At 44.1% G+C, this 21,059-nt stretch overlaps 1 protein-coding gene across 8 annotated transcripts in view; it reads left to right on the top strand.

Moving 5' to 3' along the window:
* Positions 1 to 21,059, top strand: part of PTCH1 (patched 1) — a 71,032-nt gene that overhangs the window by 41,013 nt on the left and 8,960 nt on the right. For all 8 annotated transcript variants that reach the window (XM_072763842.1, XM_072763854.1, XM_025984251.2 and 5 more), the window contains 8 exons: positions 4,550 to 4,668; positions 5,294 to 5,696; positions 6,120 to 6,429; positions 11,127 to 11,269; positions 13,263 to 13,446; positions 14,886 to 15,166; positions 16,871 to 17,008; positions 20,327 to 20,469. In XM_072763842.1, the coding sequence (XP_072619943.1) occupies positions 4,550 to 4,668; positions 5,294 to 5,696; positions 6,120 to 6,429; positions 11,127 to 11,269; positions 13,263 to 13,446; positions 14,886 to 15,166; positions 16,871 to 17,008; positions 20,327 to 20,469 (1,721 nt within the window). The remainder of the gene's footprint in view (positions 1 to 4,549; positions 4,669 to 5,293; positions 5,697 to 6,119; positions 6,430 to 11,126; positions 11,270 to 13,262; positions 13,447 to 14,885; positions 15,167 to 16,870; positions 17,009 to 20,326; positions 20,470 to 21,059) is intronic.

The following is a 21,059-nucleotide window of genomic DNA, read 5'->3' as shown; positions in this document are numbered from 1 at the left end:
TCGGGAAGTGGTCTTCTAAGCCCAAAATGGTTTCAGGTTTCGATATGTCAAAGATGTTATTGAAGTTCTGTGAATTAAACTCAAATTTTAAAGCTTCAAGTATTTTCTAAGAGAGGAGTGGTGCTTCCCTTCGTTCCTTTTTTTCCTTACATTATATTATAACAAGATGGCCAGGTTTTTTAAGGAAACTACCTTTTTCTTTTTTTTTTTTTTTTTTTTGAGATGGACTGGGGCAGGGGAGAAAGAGAAAATGAATGAATCTTAAGCAGGCTCCACACCCGGCACGGAGCTTGATCTCCCCGCCCTGACATCATCACCTGAACTAAAATCAAGAGTTGGGGTCGCTTATCCAACTGAGCCACCCATGTACCCCTTGGTGTCACTTTTTAAGATGTTACTACATCAAACTTCTTCCTGCTGCTATACTCTTGGTAATCCCCAAAAGGTTCCTGATTGAGTTCAGGAAGAGAAACTGACATATCATAAACCAGGTTTCTCTTTATACTTTCATCAACACTTTTGTAGTCTTCGTATTTGAATTCATTTCGCCAATGGGTGATGAAGACCTGAGTGATTAATGATCTACTACTGTTTGGGAAACTAGACTTACTTTATATTTAGTGTAAGATAGAACATGGAAAAAGATTTTTGTACAATCACTGTGACACTCCCCAAAAGAAAAATACTTAAAAAAAAAAAAAGAAAGAAAAAGAAAAAAGAAAAAAAGAAAATGAGTTTATTATAAATATCTAAAAATAAAAGTAGTAAGTGAAAAGTGAATTAATAAAGTTAAATCTGAATGACTGAAGCTCAAGAAAATGAAAATATATATTTAACTGCTTCACTGATCAGTGATGTGAAAGGTGCCTGTGAAAGTATTCGGTGCAGTTACAGTTCTAGAATGCCTTTGTGCACGGGCATCTGCACACCCACCTGCGGTCTCCAGGTCTGACACATAGTAGGCTCTGGTATTGAGAAAGTGTCCCACCCTGTTAGCAGTTGGATGCTCTCCCACCTCTCCTTTCCTGCCTGCCTTTTCCTTGCTGCTCTTTATCTCTGCTTTGCCACACACTCCTTCATTTCTTCTTGTGTGTCTCTCTCATTTTCTCCTCTCCTCTCTCAGTACACACTGATGATTCATGAAGGCATAATCTCCTTTAATGATATCCTATGGTGTGGTGGTCTGAAAAGCTACATGAGTTTTCTTACGCCTTTTAGAAAATCCAGTAACGCTAAAGTTCTCCCAAGGTAAGTACCTTACCTAGTCGAAATGGGTACTGTGAATTTTGCGTTTTTATTCCAGGCCACTAGTGTATCATGTTAGAAAATTGAGGACTTCCAGGGGTCCTCATTTATTAAAGACTGGCTTCCCGTAACATTGGCTCATTCTCTGTCAAAAAACAATATAACAAACCAAGGAAAAGGAAAGGAAATAAAAGAAAACGTAAAGCAAAAACAGAACATGCCACGATTTTTGCAGTAACCATCAGAAATTTATGCTGCTTTCCTTTTAAATATATTGATATTCAGAGTTGACCATGATGTAGCTCTCTTTCTTTTAGTGAACTGTGTTAAGCTGTCCCTCTGGGTATTCATTCATTTAGTGTTTGCAGTATACTATAGATTAAACTTTGAAAGAGAGAGACCCACAGTGGTTCTGTCCAGTGATAAATCCATAATAACTTAGGATTTTTCTTTGTGGAACTTTTCCATCGTCTAACATTACCAAAATAAATAGAAATTTTTTCCCCCAAAGAAAGTGTCTTAGCCTTCCTTGTCAATCTCCATCCAAATGCCACCTCTATCAATCTGAAAGCAGTGGCACCGTCTAATTCTTTGGGAGCCAATGCCCTGAGCTGGGGCTTTGCTGGTAACTGAATGCTATTTGTTCTTCAATGAAAACCCCCAGAACAGAACACCTTATTGTTCCAAACAGTAAGGGGATTTAGATGAGGGCTCTGCTACGCAGGGTCACTTTGTCTCTTGAGCTCTGCAAGTGTCTCAGCAGGGCCACCAGGGATGCTCCCCCAGGGGTGAGGTAGAGCACAGGGCATGGGGACTTCTCCTTTAAGCACAGTAATTGGAATTGATTGACAGTGCAAATCATCCCCATCATCTTTTCAGATTTTTGTAGAATGTCTTAAACCCCCTTTTGCTCTAGTGATGCTTGTCCCTTGCTGAGAAGTCCTCGCTTCTTGTTGGTTTTTACTCTTTTGGTGCACTTGAGTGGGACGTGGAGGTTGGGCCATTTTCCTGTCAGAATTTGTTCTCCCTTTGCATGTAATACACCATTTGATGGTAAGCATGGATGGGATGCTGCACTTCAGGGTTTTGGGGGTTCTTCATGTCCTCCATGGATTCCTCTGGTGGATAAACCTGATCTCAGGTGCGTTCCCCAGCCACTGTGGAAGCACCAGTGCTGTTCATGCCAGAGCACCTGGGCCACTTACGTTCCTCGTCCTCAGGAACTTTTGTCCAGAGTAAGATGCTTGGCAGTGTTCTGTCTGCATTCTACCCCTGAATTCTAAACATGCTCATAATAGAAAATGAAAGGATTCCATCTCCAGGACTGAATTTTCCTGAAAAATCTCCTTGAGTCTCAAACCCATCCTTCCCAGCACCCCTGTGGTCAGATTGGTCAGGAGCCCAAACCCAGCCATGTTCGTCCCCTCAGGAGGTGACCAGGAGACAAGAACCCGCAGGTCTCAGGCTGAGGGCTTTGATATCAAGCTCATGTTTAAATTCGGTTTACTTAGTAACCCCTGCCAGGTGACCATCCTCTGCACTACGGAGTCTCTGTTAGTGTCAAGAGCAGTAATGATGACTATCATTGGTTGCTGTGGGATCGAATGAGTCCTGTATTCATAACTACCTAGAGACCCCCTTTCTCCTTTCTCTTCCCCCAACAGAATTCTAGGTCTCCCTCTCAGACACAGCTTGTCGAGTTCCTCCATGTGGCACATCCTTCCTCCCTGGCCCCACCAGAGTCCTGTTCTTTTCTCCCTGAGAACCTACCTTGATCACCCTCTGCCCTCCCCCCAACCTCCACCTGGGTACTCTAACCCCCTCTGAGCTGCCCTGGAACCCTCTGCAACCTTTTATTACTATATCTGTTAGCCTGAACCGTAACTTTGTTTATAGGCTGAATGTGTCAGTCCTTGAGAAAAGGATTTTGTCGTCTCTCTCTGTCTCCCATACCCAGCTCAGTGTCCTCCCTTTTTGTCTTTGTCTCTTAGTATTTGTCTCTTAGATGAATCCTCTAGTCAATATAGTGATTTTCTTATTAAAATAGGCCAATCAGGCAGGTCTTTAAAGGACCTTCCATGCATGAGAGTAGTTAAGTTCACGGGTTCCATATATTTCGAGTTGATGAGGAATTTCCAAGCAGACTAAGAAGAAAGGGGTTAGGTGATTTTTAAGAAACTCTAGATTCTTTTTTGGCTTTGTAGGCTTGACCTTGAATTAATTATTGAAAGGTACCTTACCAGACCTCAGGCTTGCTCTTTCACTATAAGCATAAATTCACAATTACTATCAAAACCTCTTTGCAAAGTTCTCCTCTGATTGTCAGATATCCTTTATAAGCAGGTTTTCTCTTCTTACCTGGAGACATTTACCCAATTGGAGGACATTTTAGAACTAGGTAGTTCTTTGGAAAACTTCCTGAGAGTTTTTAATTTTCAAAAAATTTTCTGATGATTTCTTGGTTACTTAGCATTCCAGTTGCATTTTTTTTTTTTTTTTTTTGTGCTGCTTCCTTCCATTGCTGTCTGAATTGGAGAGCCTTTCAACTGTCCTCTGTTGACTTTCCCCCATTAACAGCCTAATTGTGTAATTTTTACTAGGTCGGCAGGAGATTTGCCAAAGCACTACAGAATCTAGCCCCGTGTTTATTCTAGGTTATAGAGTGACTTTTGAATCCGTACTTATTTATTCTGCATACTATAATCACACACAGGAATTTCTTTCTGCCTTATTCTCCTTGACCTTTTCTGTTACTGTGCTTGCACACCCCACAGGCTACTCTGGAGACTATTTGGAATGTGCCTATTAAAGACCTCAGGGGACGTGTTTGAAATTTTATTTCATGTTTTAAAGGTGACATTTTGATATACCCAATCCACTTTATGTATAAATATTCTGAGCATAAAATCAGAGTTGCATGAAACTCTTAGAAATGTTCTGAAAGGGGAATGTTTGTTTTCAATTAAAACGTCTCAAGTATATTCTGTATTCTGCCTTTGTAGATTTGGTTTGGTTAAGTTGCTCACAAGACGTTCATTTCGTTCCTGTGTTTGTTCATCATAGGTTTGTGAAATTATAAGAGATGGAAAGGATCAGAGAATGATGGGGTCTGTTTTAGTCAACTGGTCCCTTAATGGTGGCAGAGAAGCAAAAATGATGAGAAACTCCAACATCTATTTCAAGTTTAAATACTTGAGAAGGGAATTAAAAGAAATATGGTGTTTAAAACATCTTTATTTTCAGAGCAGTCCTCTGACTGGGAGGAGACATATTGGTGACCTCTGCTTTTTTTTCCTGCTTCTAGGCGGCTGTAGTAGTGGTATTCAATTTTGCTATGGTTCTGCTCATTTTTCCTGCAATTCTCAGCATGGATTTGTATCGACGTGAGGACAGAAGATTGGATATTTTCTGCTGTTTTACAAGGTACAATTTCATGAGCTGCTGCGGCCTTTATATGTTGGGTACAGAGTGGTAGGGTTAAGAGAACTCTTTAGTCTGTGGACTTGGAAGAAAACGTAGTTAACAGGGCTTGTACCAGTGTGATGGAGGCATAAGAGATAGTGGACAGAGGATGCCTTGTTGGGAATATCGAATCATTGAAGCTCCGCTCCCTGATTAGAGGCTCACAGCTCTGGGGTTGTGATGCATGTGCTCATATTTCTGTTGTGGATTAATTTTGCTGATGATTGAGAGTGTGTCATATCTGTATGGATTCAGGCAAACAAAGGTTTGAAAACCAACCATCCAGAAAAATATAGCCCTTTGGGTGTCATGGGTTTTTTTGGGGGGAAATCGTGTGTTTTTAGGAATTGTGCTTTGAAGGGGTTCATCAGCATGTAACTTGATTTTGCCAGCCAAATTCATGATCAACTATCCTTTGACTTAATACTATCTGTGTCCAGATGGTTAAATAAGGTGATGTTTGTGAAGTTCAATAGTATATTTTCTTCTAAATGAGAGCTATGTAAAATGAATGTCAGTCATTGGCAAAAATGAAAGCACGTTTCTCTGTTTCAATATACCATTGCGACATATTTTCCCCTCTCAGCCCCTGCGTCAGCAGAGTGATTCAAGTTGAACCTCAGGCCTACACGGAGACTCATGATAACACTCGCTACAGTCCCCCGCCCCCCTACAGCAGCCACAGCTTCACCCACGAAACCCAGATCACCATGCAGTCCACAGTACAGCTCCGCACAGAGTATGACCCCCACACGCACGTGTACTATACCACCGCCGAGCCACGCTCTGAGATCTCCGTGCAGCCCGTCACCATGACCCAGGATACCCTCAGCTGCCAGAGCCCTGAGAGCACCAGCTCCACAAGGGACCTGCTCTCCCAGTTCTCTGACTCCAGCCTCCACTGCCTTGAGCCCCCCTGCACCAAGTGGACACTTTCATCTTTTGCTGAGAAACACTATGCTCCTTTCCTCTTGAAACCAAAAGCCAAGGTAATCTACCAAAACAGAAGACTCTTCCTGTCTTCAAGAAATAACAAAACTGTCTCTTTTGGAATTCATCAGGTTGCTTCTTTGGGTGTGACTTATTTCAGGCCCTCTAAAAAGTCAGTCCATTTAGTATGTGGGGCCATTTTAATGAGCTCATCTTCTATGGGAGTGAATCTCTACCATAGCAAATGTTTCTGTGAATTTAGATCAACTCCTTAAATTTTAAACATTTTATTCTTCATGAGCTTGTTTTAAAATAAGATTATTATGATTACCTGTTTTTCCCTCTGGGAGGATGACCCCTACGTGCTTCATCAGGGCCGTTGTGGGGGTAAAAGTGAGGTCTGGACCAGACAGCTTGCCTCTGACAGGGGAGAGTTGGTCCTGTCCTCTGGCTCTAATCTTGTGCCTCTTACTGTGTTACAGGTCGTGGTCATCTTCCTTTTCCTGGGCTTGCTGGGGGTCAGCCTTTATGGGACCACCCGAGTGCGCGATGGGCTGGACCTTACAGACATTGTGCCCCGGGAAACCAGAGAATATGATTTTATTGCTGCACAGTTCAAATACTTCTCTTTCTACAACATGTATATAGTCACCCAGAAAGCAGACTACCCAAATATCCAGCACTTACTTTACGACCTTCACAAGAGTTTCAGCAATGTGAAGTATGTCATGTTGGAAGAAAATAAACAGCTTCCCAAAATGTGGCTGCATTACTTCCGAGACTGGTTACAAGGTGAGATACTGCGAGGGGGCGTTCGCCCTTTGTAAACATTCCCCATTTGGTCTTTGGTACATTCAGCTTCCACAAGTTCCCTTTGTTCACTTTATTAAAGTATTAGATTATAACATAACACTGACATGTTTCATTGACTTCTGAGTGTTGCTTAAAATTCTTATATAGACTGTTTTGGGGGCAGCCTCCCAAATCTGGCTTTTACCTATAAAATGATGCAAACAATTCCAGTGGAGGACTCATTGGAACTTCTGTAAGAATTTATGGATGCACATTAGGAAATGGAAACATATGTTATAAAATAGGGACCTAGTTGCTTCTAGGGCTCTTTTTTTGGATGGTGTTTAGTTTGATGATCAAAAGTGTCAATGGAAATTTCTAGACTGACTTATTGACAAACTTTGGCATACTGCACCAGTAGATTTTTGCATCATTGGTAAATATAATGTACAATTCCATATTTTGACCATCTCTTGGTTCAGCATATGAAATAAAGTTATCAGTGCTTAATCACATCTCACAGTATTTCATAAATAACCAAATTCTGCTTTTAAGATGCCTTTCTTAGCATGTTATCTTGTCCTTAGAAACATGTCTGAGAAATAGTAGTCAATTGGAGAAAAAAAAAATGGCTTAAATTTGCTTCTAACTGCTGACTGATATGAATGTATTCAGTGATTCCAAGAACATCTGTTCATTTATTCCATGTTGACACATGCAAAGTGAAGTGGGGAATCAAGATAATTATCCACACAATTCAGGCAAAAATGCTTTTACTGAAATACCCAAATAATTATGGCCCCCAACATTTTTTTGGCTTAAGTTATCCAAATGATTGTCTTAATTTCCCACTTAATTAGGCTTGTTTAAACACAGATTTGAGTGCCTTTTTTGGTCTTAAGTCAATACACTTGTATGTAAAGATTAAGCAGCCAATTTCCCTGTGAGTTTGCATAAAATGGTAAACTGCATGAGTTTGACTGAAAATCCTTCAGTTCAGTTTCTGGCCTTGACTTCTGTTCCTAGAATTTTGTTCATACATGTACACCAGATTTGACCTCTTTTTTTGAGGAAGGGAAAGAGAACTAACTACATGACATTAATATTATTTTTTTTAACATCCTCATGAGATTAACATGAATTAGTTCTAAGTCTTATTTTTTACAGTAGTTTGGGAGGCTGTGTTTTCCAGATAATGAGTCAAAACAGGACCAGACAGTTGAGAGATTCCCTGCTTTTCATTTTTTCCCCATTGGCCAAAGATATGCAAATAGCTTGCCACAAATGACAAAGAGATCGCCAGTGCTGCCTGTATCTGAGCAAAGGAGGGTTATTGTAGAATTGATTTCAGTCTTAGGCCATTCCTTTGGACGCTCAATATAGCATGTTAGGCGGATCTTGGGAAGAGGGCAGAGGGTATTGTCTCCAGGCAGTGGCGAGGGCTAACCTTTTTATAGCGCATTGTAAATTATCCCTATGCTTTCATTCCTTTAAAGACCTAAAGCAGTTGGACTTGAGAATCACACTTTTTTGAAGGTGCAATTGAATCATGTTGTTTTGATTGCTAAGTGAACAGCACCCACCTCGACCAAGTGAGACCCATTCATGCTCCCAAGTCGAGGTCCCAGCCAGCTCTAGAACTCTGCGTTTGACTCTCAGGAGGTCCAGCAGAGAGCACTGGACACAGAATGGCCAGATAATGGGACCGCCAGGCTGCCTACACAGTTTTCAGGCCTGTCAAGTGGCTAATGGGGTCTTTGAACACTTCTGCAAGGAGTCAGCTGTCCTTGAATTGTTCAGAACATTTTGTTTGGTCATTAAGTGTTGGGACCCTCATTGGTTTTCAGTGGAATTGTCACTAAAAACCGTGTTGTGCTATTGGTCTTTATCAACATTCCACTAGTTTGCGGGGGCGGGGGGGGGTGCTAACTCATAAAAATACATAATGGCAATATCATGTGTCATCTTTAAACACACATGCAAGTAAGGCGAAGTTGCAGGTAACAACCACACTGTGCATCATGTACAAATGGTGTTCGTTTGTATTCCGCTCTGCGTTATGCAGATAAAATTTAAATTAATGTTCTCTTTAGGGGCTCATTATCAAAGAGAAACTGACAATTGATATTTCCCTAGAAAATAGCATTTAGTATAAAATTTAAAATGAGAGAAGTTTTAGTTAACACTTTCACGTTTTGCTGTCAAATAAGTAAAATGTCACCGATCTTGTCTACAGTGTACATGTGTTAGAGTATAAAACGCTGGCCAAGGGGCAGTGGAAGCAAATCTGCATCCCTCATTTTGTGCATAGAAATCCTATGTTGTACACATACTCTCAGGCCAATTCTTTGCTATTTGAGCTTTTTGGTAATTAGAAAATAAAATAATCTAAGAATAAAAACTTAACTTTTTCACGAGTTCAACTATATCTTGTTCATGTTTGTATTCCAAGTGCAGTGAGTGGCACAGGAAGGCTAGCAGCATGGATGAGGGGGTGAACAGAGTTGCCTTCAGGGTGGACCCCCTCAAATCCAATCTTTCTTTCTTTGGTTCACTCAGGGTGTCCCCAGACTCTTAGTGCATAAAAATCTTAAAACCACACTCACATTTTTGGAACACTCTATTTGCCACTAGATGTCAGGGGTGCCCCTGGTACCTCTGCTGATCTTATTTGTGCCTTCAGCAAATAACTTCCTGAGCTCCTCTGTGTGTCCAGGGCTATTTGGAGCAGCCATGTTTCCAGCTGAACCTGGAACCCAGCTGCCTGGATCCAAAGCTTAGCTCCATCCAGCCCTGGTCTCCTGAGTGGCTTTGGTTAAGTTGCTTTCCACGCCTCGGTTTTCTCATCTGTAAAGTGGGAACCATGGTGCTAGCAGGGCTATCTCATGAGGTGGTTCTAAGAAGTACATGACTGGTGATCATTGTGAAATGCTGAGACAGCCCAGTGCTCCCTGAGCACCAGTGGCTCCTTAGGATTGACGGGTCAAGAGGGAAAGGGTTAAAGTACCATACAGGCCATGAAGTGATGAAAATTCTATTAAGGTGAGGAAAACAGACCTGGTCTCTTTTGGAGTGGTAGGGGGTGGGGAGGAGGGTTTGTTTTCCCTCCCCTGTTTATTTTTTTTTTCAAAAACAAAAAAGGCTTTTGGTAATAAAATAACATCTGTTCAGTACGGCTTGTTGTGTGCATGCCTCACTATGAAAAACAGTCTGTGTGAGAGTTAGGAGCCTGGCCGTCCTGGTGGTCCCTCCCACCCACCGCTCCCACCGCTCCTTCACACTCGCCCCTAAACATAGCCTTCTTTCACCACCCAGCCTAGGGCCTCATCCCCACATTGTTCGTGTAAAAACAATGCCCACAGCGATGTCGGCAGGAAGGCTTGAGAAGAGAGAGACAGAGACAGGGTCCTGTGCTCCCCCTCTGCCCCTACGTCAAACCCCAAGAGCTTCATTATTTTGAGCACTGAGGAGACCAGTACTGGGGCACGGTGGGGGGGTGTGTCTTTGAATTCACTCAAGGCCTGTCATGAGATGAAATGAACTCTCTTCCCTTCTTACTGGCCATGTCTAACGCCTGCATACACAGCTTGTTCAATAGATGTGGTTTCCTGAGCTCCTGGGGGCCTGGAGTTCTACTTGGGAGGGGATTTGGAGGGGACCAGGACAGTGGAAAAGAGGCAGGGGTGTCGGGGGAGAGTGTGTGTATGCGGGATCACTCAGCCCCTAAGACCGGGTCACCAGGGCCCTGTTTTCTCTTCCAGCACGCTTATCTCTTTACAGCTGTAGCCAAACCATCAGGTCTGTAATGATGGTTTTGATTACAGAGGCCAAGCACAGCTGTGTGTGGTGGGCTGGTGGGCTCGCCCATCCCCCACACCCAGAGAGCCCTTTCCTTCCCCTCCCTGTGCTTGCGGTTTGTCATCTGTTCTCACAGAGCCCCCTTGTATTGGCCTGTGGCTTCCTGTTTCAATCTGATCCAAATTTACCCCGTGAGGCATTTCCCTGCACACACGGACGCTCACGAGGTCCCTCCGCCCCCGCCCTGCCTTGTGAGGAAGGGTGGCAAAGAGGAACAGTCGAGAGTGAATAGGTGTTGGCTGTGATCTTTACACAACCTGGCAGCCGATCCCACAGCTTGTATTAGCTCCACAAGTCGAACAGATGGAACAAATTGACAGAATCGTGTTCGCTCACCCTGGGCTGGAGAAGCAGCTGAGTTACTGTTTGAAGTTGGGAGTTTGAAAGCCTTCTCTGCACTCTGAGTGGGATTTCTGGTTGGATTGAAGAATTCCAGGCTCTAGCACCCAACAGTGGCCTGAGATGGCTAATGAGCCTATGTGTCCCCTCACCCGGTCAGCCAGCTCTCCCAGGAGCACTGTCTTCCTCTCCTCAGAATAGTCATTGAGGGAGAAGAAAGGGTTTCTCTTTTATGTAAAAGTAAAACGTGTAAATTTGCTTCCTAGAAACAAGAATTCCCCTCTTCCGCCTTTGAAGCAGTGATTATCAGCAACCTGACACTCATTCATGAAAAATTGAATAGTGTCACTTGAATCTGAAATAGAAAACAAGTATAATACAGAGTGTTTGAGGTTGATGTCAAGTACTCCCTTCTGCTGGGTGTCCTCAGCCCACCACATCAGGGCCTAGATCATTCCGGTTAAGAATCATAATATGTCATATACATTTGCCTTTTCTAGGACTTCAGGACGCATTTGACAGTGACTGGGAAACTGGGAAAATCATGCCAAACAATTACAAAAATGGATCAGATGATGGGGTCCTTGCCTACAAACTCCTGGTGCAGACCGGCAGCCGCGATAAACCCATCGACATCAGTCAGGTACTGTGGCTGCCCTACACCCTGGGCGTTGCGGAGGGCATCGCTGAGCAGATCTTGGGGCAGCTGCCATCCCAGCCTGCGCCCTCTGGAGACCCGAGGCATCGGGCTGATAGAATGTTGAGTTGGCTCTACTTCACTTCATTCTGTCTGCTGGTTGTGTGACTGCAGGCAAGCCTGTGCCTCAGTCTGCCCGTCTGTCAAGTGGGGACGTGTGTTACTGCCTGTCTCCACAGCCGTTGTTCCCACCAGGAACTCTCTAGGCAGTGCAGGCTCTTTCAGATACGAGACATGCTGTATTTTGCCATTCTCTTTTGAATTCTAGTGCTTGTTACCATGTTGATCTGGGTTATATTCACACTTAAAAGGATGGTAGCAGTCATTTGAATGAGCAGAATTTGAGGTGGATGGATGAGTTAAGAAGTCAGAGAGGTTACTAGAAGGATGGGAGGATTGATTGCATTCGTTTCCTCGGGGTCACCCTGGCCCAGCAGGTGGAGAAGGGGGACAGACAGATGGCTCTGTCATGAGTGAAGCAGACAGAATTGCCAGTCCCCGAAACCTGAGAGCGCTCGCCGTTCTGCTCACTTCCCCGGGTAATAAGAGCGGTTTCTAGTTGGTAATCATATTCTCCAACTGCATTTGCATCTTCTCTGTGATGCTCGGATTCCAGCATATTCCCTTTTGATTCTTCAGGCAAGTTGGGAGTGTGTTGGGACCCTTCAGATTTCAAATGAGTCCAGCACTACTGCCGGCTCTCCCAGATCCCATTCCCTCTGCTCCTTGTAGCTTGTTTGCTTCCCCCTCAGGCAGAAAACCGTCATGCTAATGATCTTCCCAGCAGCTCTGTTTATTGTCTCCCCTTTTTTGCTGGCATTAAAGGTGACAGATTTACAAAGTACATTGTTCAGAGTTATTATGGAGTGTGAACTTGGTGCTTTATGGCCGCATGCGGCACACTGTCAGGTTTGACAAGGATGTGGGCAGAAGAGCCTGTGGGAGAGATAGCAGGGGGATGCCCGGGGGCTGCGCCAGACCTTAGGGACCAGGGACAACTGTGGAGCAAATGTGATTGGACCAGGCCCCCAGATATCACTTCCTCTGCCTGGGAGGGAGAAAAGCATGCTGCGTGCACGGAGGCCATGAGCCGTGCTATGTAATTCCAGAGACGGCTTGAAGACATGCAGTTGTTACATATCCTGGGGATTAATTGAATCCAGACCCCTGAAATTTCGTTTTGTCACTCGACTGTTTCTTCCTTCACTCTTTCTCTATTAACTGCTGTCACTGGTGTTTTTCATTTTGTTAAGAAGGCCAAACGCATTGGAGTCAGGCCTGAATCTAAAGTAAACAGGAAAAATGTATTTGTTTGTATCAGTATGTGTGTAGTAGATAGAGGGAGTGTAGTATCCCATGGCCTACGATGGGGCTTGCCAAGCGGGACCACCTCTCTCAGAAATAGGGGTACCCAGAAAGACCGTGGCTGTGCATCAGCCCCTTCCACTTCCTGGCGATGGGCATTTTGTGAATACACAGGTCATAGGAGGCTAGTGTTAGCAAAATTTATACAGATGTTGTTTTATTTTTATAGCTCTCCTCCATTTACTGGGTGGCATTTCCTTCAGTGTTAACAGCAGAGGTTAACTGCATACAGACGTGTATGGGGGTTCTTGCCAGGTTTTTTCCTCCTTCCCCTCCTATAAATATGTTTCTCCAGATTGTTCATTCTCTGCCTTGGCTGCAGACAGTCTTTTAGCATTCAGATTTAATTGGTTCGTTCAGTCAATTCCTGGACCATCTGCAGAACTGTGTGTGTGTTAGAAACACACTGATTATTGCATCCTCTGATAAGTGCATTTGGAAAGAAACCAAAGGTGTTCTGACGGGATTTTCTTATATGTTCAAAGAGGGGGCATTCTCATCTTTGTTGCAAATGCTGGTGCAGGGCTCTCCTTCCCCAACCCCATTCTGAAGGACCCCTCTTTGCATCTTGCAGTTGACCAAGCAGCGCCTGGTGGATGCACATGGCATCATCAACCCCAGTGCATTCTACATCTACCTGACTGCCTGGGTGAGCAATGACCCTGTGGCTTATGCTGCCTCCCAGGCCAACATCCGGCCTCACCGTCCTGAGTGGGTGCATGACAAAGCTGACTACATGCCCGAAACCAGGCTCAGAAGTAAGTAGCCCTCCACCAGGGTGGGAGCCTCACTCCATTCTCCCAAGCTCGGCCACAGTCCTCGTCTGCTGACGCTATCCAGGGTTCAAAAGTGTAAACAGAACAATCTATTTCTTTGAGTTTAAAACTCTGGGAGACAGATGAGGGTGTGCAATGGAATACAACCCATGCTCTATCACGCTGGGAAATAAGAGTCCCTAATCTCCGTTTGTAGCTTTCACCCTTGGACATCCACCGGGCAGCTCTCTTTCATGCCAGCTGTTCCATGTGAAAGCTGGAGACGCCTCCGGGTTGAGTGTTATTTTACTATTGCAGAGTTTTATCGCTGGGGATTATATGTTTATCTTCACTTTGTCAACTCTGGTGTTGAAGGAATTTTTGGCAAGTTGGGTCATTCCTATAAGCCACCAAGCACCTGTACTCTGTCAAAGCTGTTTAAATCGGAGCAGGATAGTGTGTATACGCAGTGTCCTCTTCTTTCCCCTCTCAGCCTTGACTTTGAAAGGTGGTCCTGTATGGATTTAATTTGCATTTGTGTTAGAGATGTGAGTAGCTTCCACCTTGGATAGGCGGAGGGAGAGGGAGGACGTGACAAAGAGGACGGGTCCCTTTGCAAACATGGCTGGAGAGGAAGCAGGTTGTGCTTCTCTGTATCTAAACCCCAGAGCCTGGTGGCAAGCAGCCAAGGCTTGTCTTAATGAAAATTTATAGTTGAGATTATAATAGGGCAAATCATGTTTAGCAAGTCAACTGAATGACCCCAAAGGGTCTGGAACACACAACGGCAGTAACTAAATGCTTGTTGTGTAAGGATTTCTTCCCCTGCTGCTGAAGACTTAGCATTGCATTAAAAAAGAAGCATGGAAGGTTTAAGTGTGTTAGATCACTAAAAGGATAAGAAAGTTAAGCGTTTTTCTCAGGAAAGCATGACTTTCGAGTTATTTTGTTCTCATAAGTGAGTGAGTAAAACAGTTTGAACTTCGTATTTTCCCTTGTGTCAGTTGAACAAAAAATGCTCCTGCCATTGAATTCTTAAGTTGTTTAGACCCATTACAAAAGTGACTGCCCCTAGAAGATTAAAATCAAAGGTTAAATGAATACACAGGCCTTAGGCTCCTCCCCTCCACCACCAAAAAAAAATAATAATAATAAAATAAAATAAAAAACAAAACAAAACAAAAAAACCTGTTGGTTATTGCTTAAAGCTTTTTTAAACCAAAGATTAAGATTGTAAAGACCAAAGACTGCCCTGCATACTGTTTGTCCTTCACATTGAAAGGAGTGTGGGCAGGGAACTTGGTGACAGGGTCCCTTCCCTGTTGGCTGCCATCGTGGAGCCCGCGGGGTGTGGGTCTGGGCTGGGCAGTGGCTCCTCCCTCCCTGGGTCCCATGGCCCTGAGCCTTCAGCCATGGCCTCTTCCCTCTGTCCCCCTGTCCAGTCCCAGCAGCAGAGCCCATCGAATACGCTCAGTTCCCTTTCTACCTCAATGGCTTGCGGGACACATCTGACTTCGTGGAAGCTATTGAAAAGGTCCGAAGCATCTGCAACAACTACACCAGCCTGGGGCTGTCCAGCTACCCCAACGGCTACCCCTTCCTCTTCTGGGAGCAGTACATTGGCCTCCGCCACTGGCTTCTGTTGTCTGTCAGCGTGGTGCTGGCCTGCACGTTCCTCGTATGCGCCGTCTTCCTCCTGAACCCCTGGACGGCCGGGATCATTGTGAGTTCATATGAAGGGGTTTTGTGCAAGCCAGATTCCTTTCGGCCTGGCTCTTGCTACAGCCGGGAAGTTGTGTTTATGTCTGGGCCTCTGGAGGAGGGTATAGATTGCATCACCCTTGTTATATTTATTCTGTGGGAGGTGGCGAGGTTCATGGTTAGGTAGAGCCTTTAATGGCCTTCATCTTGTGTCTCTTCTCCTACAGCTTTAAACTTGCTGTGTAAAGACAGGGAAGTTTTAAAACACACTTTCTGTAACAGCTCCTAGCATTTATTAAATACAAACACTCTGCATTTATTAAATTCGAATATAACTCATTTATTTATTTTTACTTAAATGGTCCTTTTGTGACTATGTCACAGACCTAACATAGAGAAGATTCTTCTGAAAAAGGGGCAGGGGACAATTAGAGAAGTTTAGGACAATGGTATATGGGTAAAATGGTTTTTGAGATGGTTTTGTAGTATTGTGTGTGTGCTTTAAAGCTTGGAGGACATTGGTGAACTGGTATTACTAACCTATTTTTTGGTATCCTTCTGTCCAAGTGTAATACTCTCAGATCTGAAGTAAGTTTTGTGTAATATCTAATAAAATCATGGCACTGTTTAAATTCCATGAACTGTGGTACAGCCTTCAAAATGCCAAAATTATAAAAACAGAGACCAGGTCTCATTTATGTACCATATGTCTGTGCAGCAGGTATGTTAAAGGTAAATGTTTAGTCTGTAGGGGTTTTCATGGTACTTAAGCAATTGACGTTGTCCATCTTTCATTAGCTTATTAAAGAAAGCAAACGGAACTGTTACTGGACCTGTCCTTCCCCTGCCACCACTGCCCACTGCCCCACCCCTGACAAGGAAAGAACAGCCACTCCTCTCCCATCTCTGTAAAGTTGGCTGTTCTAGTTGTATTTTCTTCCCTTTGGCTCAACAAACTCCATAGTCTACCTCCCAGATTTTCTTTCCATCTCTGTGCAAATTTTTACAAGGCAGATGAAAGGCAAATAAGAGCTTTTCCTGGGTTTAACTGCTTGCTGTGTCCACCCGCCTTGCTCCTCATTTCTTCAAAGTGAAAGCGCCTGTAACCTGACCCATGTCAGCTGACCAGAAGTCCCCTTTCTCCCTAGTCATCCTCTCTTAACAGAACAAAAGAAAAGCTTCTATTCACTCCTCCTATCTGCTTTCTTTAGGATGGAGAATAGGGCACAACCAAAAACTCTGAAGTTTCAATTCTGTTGTAAATTGAAGGATGGTTTTTGATGATTAAGATCAAAACAGAAGGGAATACCTTATTTTAAACTATATTAAATTTGTAGCTAGTTACAAGTCCATGTTTCTGTAATTCTTAGATGACTCAAATGGAATAGTTGTGAAATTTTTTATTTTATGTATTTTTGCTTTCTAGAGCAGACGTATTGGAAAGACAGCTTATGGTAGTAATACCAAACTTTGCCTTTTTGTACTCCTTAAACAAGCTGCTGTCCCAAAGCAGCTATCCCAAAATTGTCCCAAAGTCTCTCTTCTCGGCAGCAGTGCAGTGATTTTGAAAGTAAAGACAGGTGTTCAGAGTAAAAGCAAGTCCACGCTTCCATTGTATGTGGGTCCTGGCTGTTTCTCTGCCCTTGATCTGGAGTGAGCCCTGTCCTGTCTGCAGCCCCTGGAGTGTGTCTGTGCCCATCTGCTCATTGCATGCATTTTCTTAAAGGTGACGGTGCTGGCTTTGATGACAGTCGAGCTCTTTGGCATGATGGGCCTCATTGGAATCAAGCTGAGTGCTGTGCCAGTGGTCATCCTGATCGCTTCTGTCGGCATAGGAGTGGAGTTCACCGTTCACGTTGCTCTGGTATGGGAGACCCCTTCATTGAGAACTTTATGGCAAGGCCAGACATTCATTCTGGCCCTCATTAGTCTCTGGGTTGGGGACCTTTGCGTTTTTTCCAACATCAAGGAACACACGTAACACGTGTCATAATGAAGAGGCTTCAGAGCACAGGCATTCCCAGCAAGAAGTGGCTGAAATTTAGGTGGATTCCTTCCCTCTGGGGCAGTCTAAGGGCAGGGCATCGGAGGTAAAACGTGTTGGCAGTGGGCCGGGAGGGATTCTGCTTATTTGGTGTCATTAGTGTCATGACAGGTCGGTAAGTTGTCAGTTTTGTTCCTAAGTTAGATGGTATGAGTGTGTGTGAGTGTACACAAATACACACATTTTTTAAAACCACAGTTATAAAGAGGTGATAAAGTGAGACCACACTCACAGGCGTGGGGCAGCATGACAGAGAAACTGCTTCTCACCTGAGCCCACCCACCTTCGACCTATCTGCTTCCAAATTCATGAGAGCAGGAAGTACGAGGACCAGGGTTGCTCTCAACAGGATTTTCCCCCTCTCTCTTTCTGTGCCCAGCCTGTGAGCAGAAGGAAGTTAAACATCAGGGGGAGTCTTTAAACCAAGAGACAAGGGACGCCTAGGTGGCTCAGCAGTTTGGCGCCTGCCTTCGGCCCAGGGCGTGATCCTGGAAACCCAGGATCGAGTCCCACGTCGGGCTCCCTACATGGAGCCTGCTTCTCCTTCTGCCTGTGTCTCTGCCTCTCTCTCTGTGTCTCTCATGAATAAATAAATAAATAAATCTTTAAAAAAAATAAACCAAGAGACAAACCCATCATGTACATTTATCAGAAAATTACTCAAAAGCCTCTGAGCAGTGTGTGAATTATGTTCTGTCCACACTTGTGCTTATAGCCTAAGTCCTTGAGGGTATTGGTAGGCACTCAATAAATATATATTGGCTGAAGAAATACTGATGTTGGAATGCCCTAGATAGGAAACCTAGCATTGAGCCTGGGTCAAATTACTTTCAGTCTTGCTTTTGCAGTCACTAGAGTTGATTTTCCTTGGGCTCAACACATGGCATGTGCATGTCTGCACGTGTGCATATCTGCACATATGCTCTGTCTTATACCTTCTTAGTTTCTCCACAAGGAGTCTTTCAGGGGCATTTGCAGGCAGCTTAGAGACTGTAAACTGTGTTTCAGAAAGAATGTTTTGTTGAAGTTGTCCCATTTCAGCAAAAAACTGATAATACAGAACCAGTATTCTCTAGGTTTTGAGCCTACCCAAATTATTTTCCTCCACTGAGCTGGGAGGAGGGAGAGGGGATTTTTTTATTTAAAAGAAGAGCTCACAAAAAAAAAAAAAAAGGAGAGCTCATAGCCTAGGACCTAGAACAAATTTTTTTTTTAATTTTTTTTTATTTATTTATGATAGTCACAGAGAGAGAGAGAGAGAGGCAGAGACATAGGCAGAGGGAGAAGCAGGCTCCATGCACCAGGAGCCTGATAGGGGATTCGATCCCGGGTCTCCAGGATCGCGCCCTGGGCCAAAGGCAAGCGCCAAACCACTGCGCCACCCAGGGATCCCTAGGACCTAGAACATAAGTAATTCTTAATATCTCCAGAATTGAGAAAACTTTCCATGAGAGTTAAGAATCCACCAGTCCTTTTATTCTGATGCCAGTGAAAACCACTTTTTTTGGTAGCTAGCATTGCAAACAAGAGTGTTCTAGAACAGGTTTTCATGGTGGAAGGGAAAACTGCAGCTTGTTGTGGCACTCTGGGCTTTACACATGAGGTGGTACGAACATCAGTGTGCACACCAGTGCTAGATAAACGATTAAGGAATGCTTCCACCACTCATACAAAATTTAATTCCAAGAATTTAAGGAGTCCCAAAAGCCACCTTGGCTTTGTGAGCAGTAATCCCTGCTCAGTGCTCATAGCCTACACTTTCATTGAGAGACTGTCCATGTGCAAAATACGGCGTCCTTACCTGAGCATGTATGTGAAGGTCTACTTAAAGTGGGTCGGTGCTGCTCTTTTGGGCTTTGTAAAATGATGGAATAAGGCTGGTGAGGAGCACTATTCTTCTATGAACATCCTGAGAGAATCAATGGGTTCCTGTCAGTTCCCTGTTCCCCACAACATAAGTTGTATGTGAGATGATACAACCCAACTTGACCCTTGTCGCCTCATGGCCCAAGTATGGCACAAAGTAACATGGTTCCAAACCATCTTGATGCCTCCCAAGATAGAAAGGCAATTCTGCTGACCCTAAAGCCTTCCCCATTTCTGAAAGAGTGTGTGCTTTCTAGAGCATATGCACTTAAGAGAAAAGTATGAAAACTCATAGTACATTTTTGCATACTTTTCTTTCTTTCTCTGTTCAAGAGAACAACCTGAGTGTTCTTCCACAAGTTACGCAAGGGACGGAGTGTACCCAGTGTGTGGTTGGTCTTGATTTTTAAGGAACTGTGGTCTGCAGAGTTCCCAAGCCTTCTTTTCTCAGCATATCCCAGAGCAGCCTTTTAACTTTCAGGCAGAGAAAGGGCTTGTGCCAGGCTCCTGTTAGGGTCTCACCAAATGGCCAAGCAAGGTTTAATAGTAACTGACTCACATTAACCCAGTCCTGGGTCACCCTGCAAAGCCAACAGTCTGATATGCTGGGGCTCACTCTATAAAGTTGCCATTTGGTATCAAGAGCATTCTTGACCTAGTGGAGCTTTAGGACATGAAGGAGGTGGGGATAGGACCACATAGAGTTAGAACTTTTTGAATTTTGAGTCCTAAGTTTTTCCTGTGACACTTCCATGGCATGTTAGTTTGAACACAGCAAGGGAAATCCTGCCTCATCATGAGGAAGAAGGTACTTAGCACCCAGCTGCGTGCACCCCTCAGCTGGGCCTGCTTGGAAGTAAGATCTGAACCTTCCACAAAATCGAGAAGGGTGCTCTCATCTTCACTCTGTGGGCCCAGATAAATGCCAGAGATATGTAGGGTGGGGAGGAAAGCCCAGGGCAGCCACAGCAAGAGAGAGGACATTTTGCTCATTTTTGTATCATTTCTTTTTTTTTTTTTTTTTTCATTTTTGTATCATTTCTGTTTGGTTTTTAATTTAAAGTAAATATGCTTTCTGTCTTTTTTTGTGGCAGTTCAAGATTTACATCAACACCAAATATGACACGGTATCACGAACAGGTCGCATTAGCATAAGTCTAGGTTTGGGGTCTTGAGCCATCCAGATTAAATATTCCAGAAGCTAAAACAGAAGCTGTTCTGAGAAGGTCTGTAGGTCCGGGTGCCCGCTCACCTCCCCTTGTCCTTGTGCAGGCTTTCCTGACAGCCATTGGCGATAAGAACCGCAGAGCCGTGCTAGCCCTGGAGCACATGTTCGCACCCGTCCTGGACGGCGCCGTGTCCACTCTGCTGGGAGTGCTGATGCTGGCGGGCTCGGAGTTTGATTTCATTGTCAGGTAAGCAGGAGGGGAGACGGTTCTTACTCCTCAGAATCATTATCACTCCTGTGATCTCCATTGCATATTTCCTTCTGTATCTGTACATAGCTGCCTGTCTTCATGGTGACTATACTCTCCCCCACCAGATTAATTTGAGCTATGACCGACACATAAAAATCATATATTTTTAAGGCATACAATGTGATGTGTGGCTGTACGAATACATTGTGAAATGATCACCACAGTCCATGGCTCCACTTCCTATTGAGTTTTTTTAACTCAGAGACCTGCTGAGCGGTAGAAGGACAAGCTCTCTTCTAGAGCCATCTTAGGGAACAGCTTGGGGAGGAGAGATGGAGAGTCTGTGACCAGTAGCAAAGAGCTCCACAGCGTGAAACCAGGGGGCCACCCAGTACCCCAGTTCTGACCTTGGTTCCCCTTCACTGACCTCCATTTCTCTTCAAAACAATAGAACACTTACAGATACCTAAAATTGTCAACTATATTTTAGTCTTCTAAGAAGCAGAGGTAGTGTGCCCAGACTTCACATTCAGGTTCTTAGTAAGATGTAGAGAACATTAAATGTGTGAGTTTGGTGTCAAATCTTG

Source organism: Vulpes vulpes, chromosome 1 (assembly GCF_048418805.1).
Source record: "Vulpes vulpes isolate BD-2025 chromosome 1, VulVul3, whole genome shotgun sequence".
NCBI classification, from domain to species: domain Eukaryota; kingdom Metazoa; phylum Chordata; class Mammalia; order Carnivora; family Canidae; genus Vulpes; species Vulpes vulpes.
Note: the sequence above shows the minus strand (reverse complement) of the source record. Positions and strands in the feature narration are given on the sequence as shown.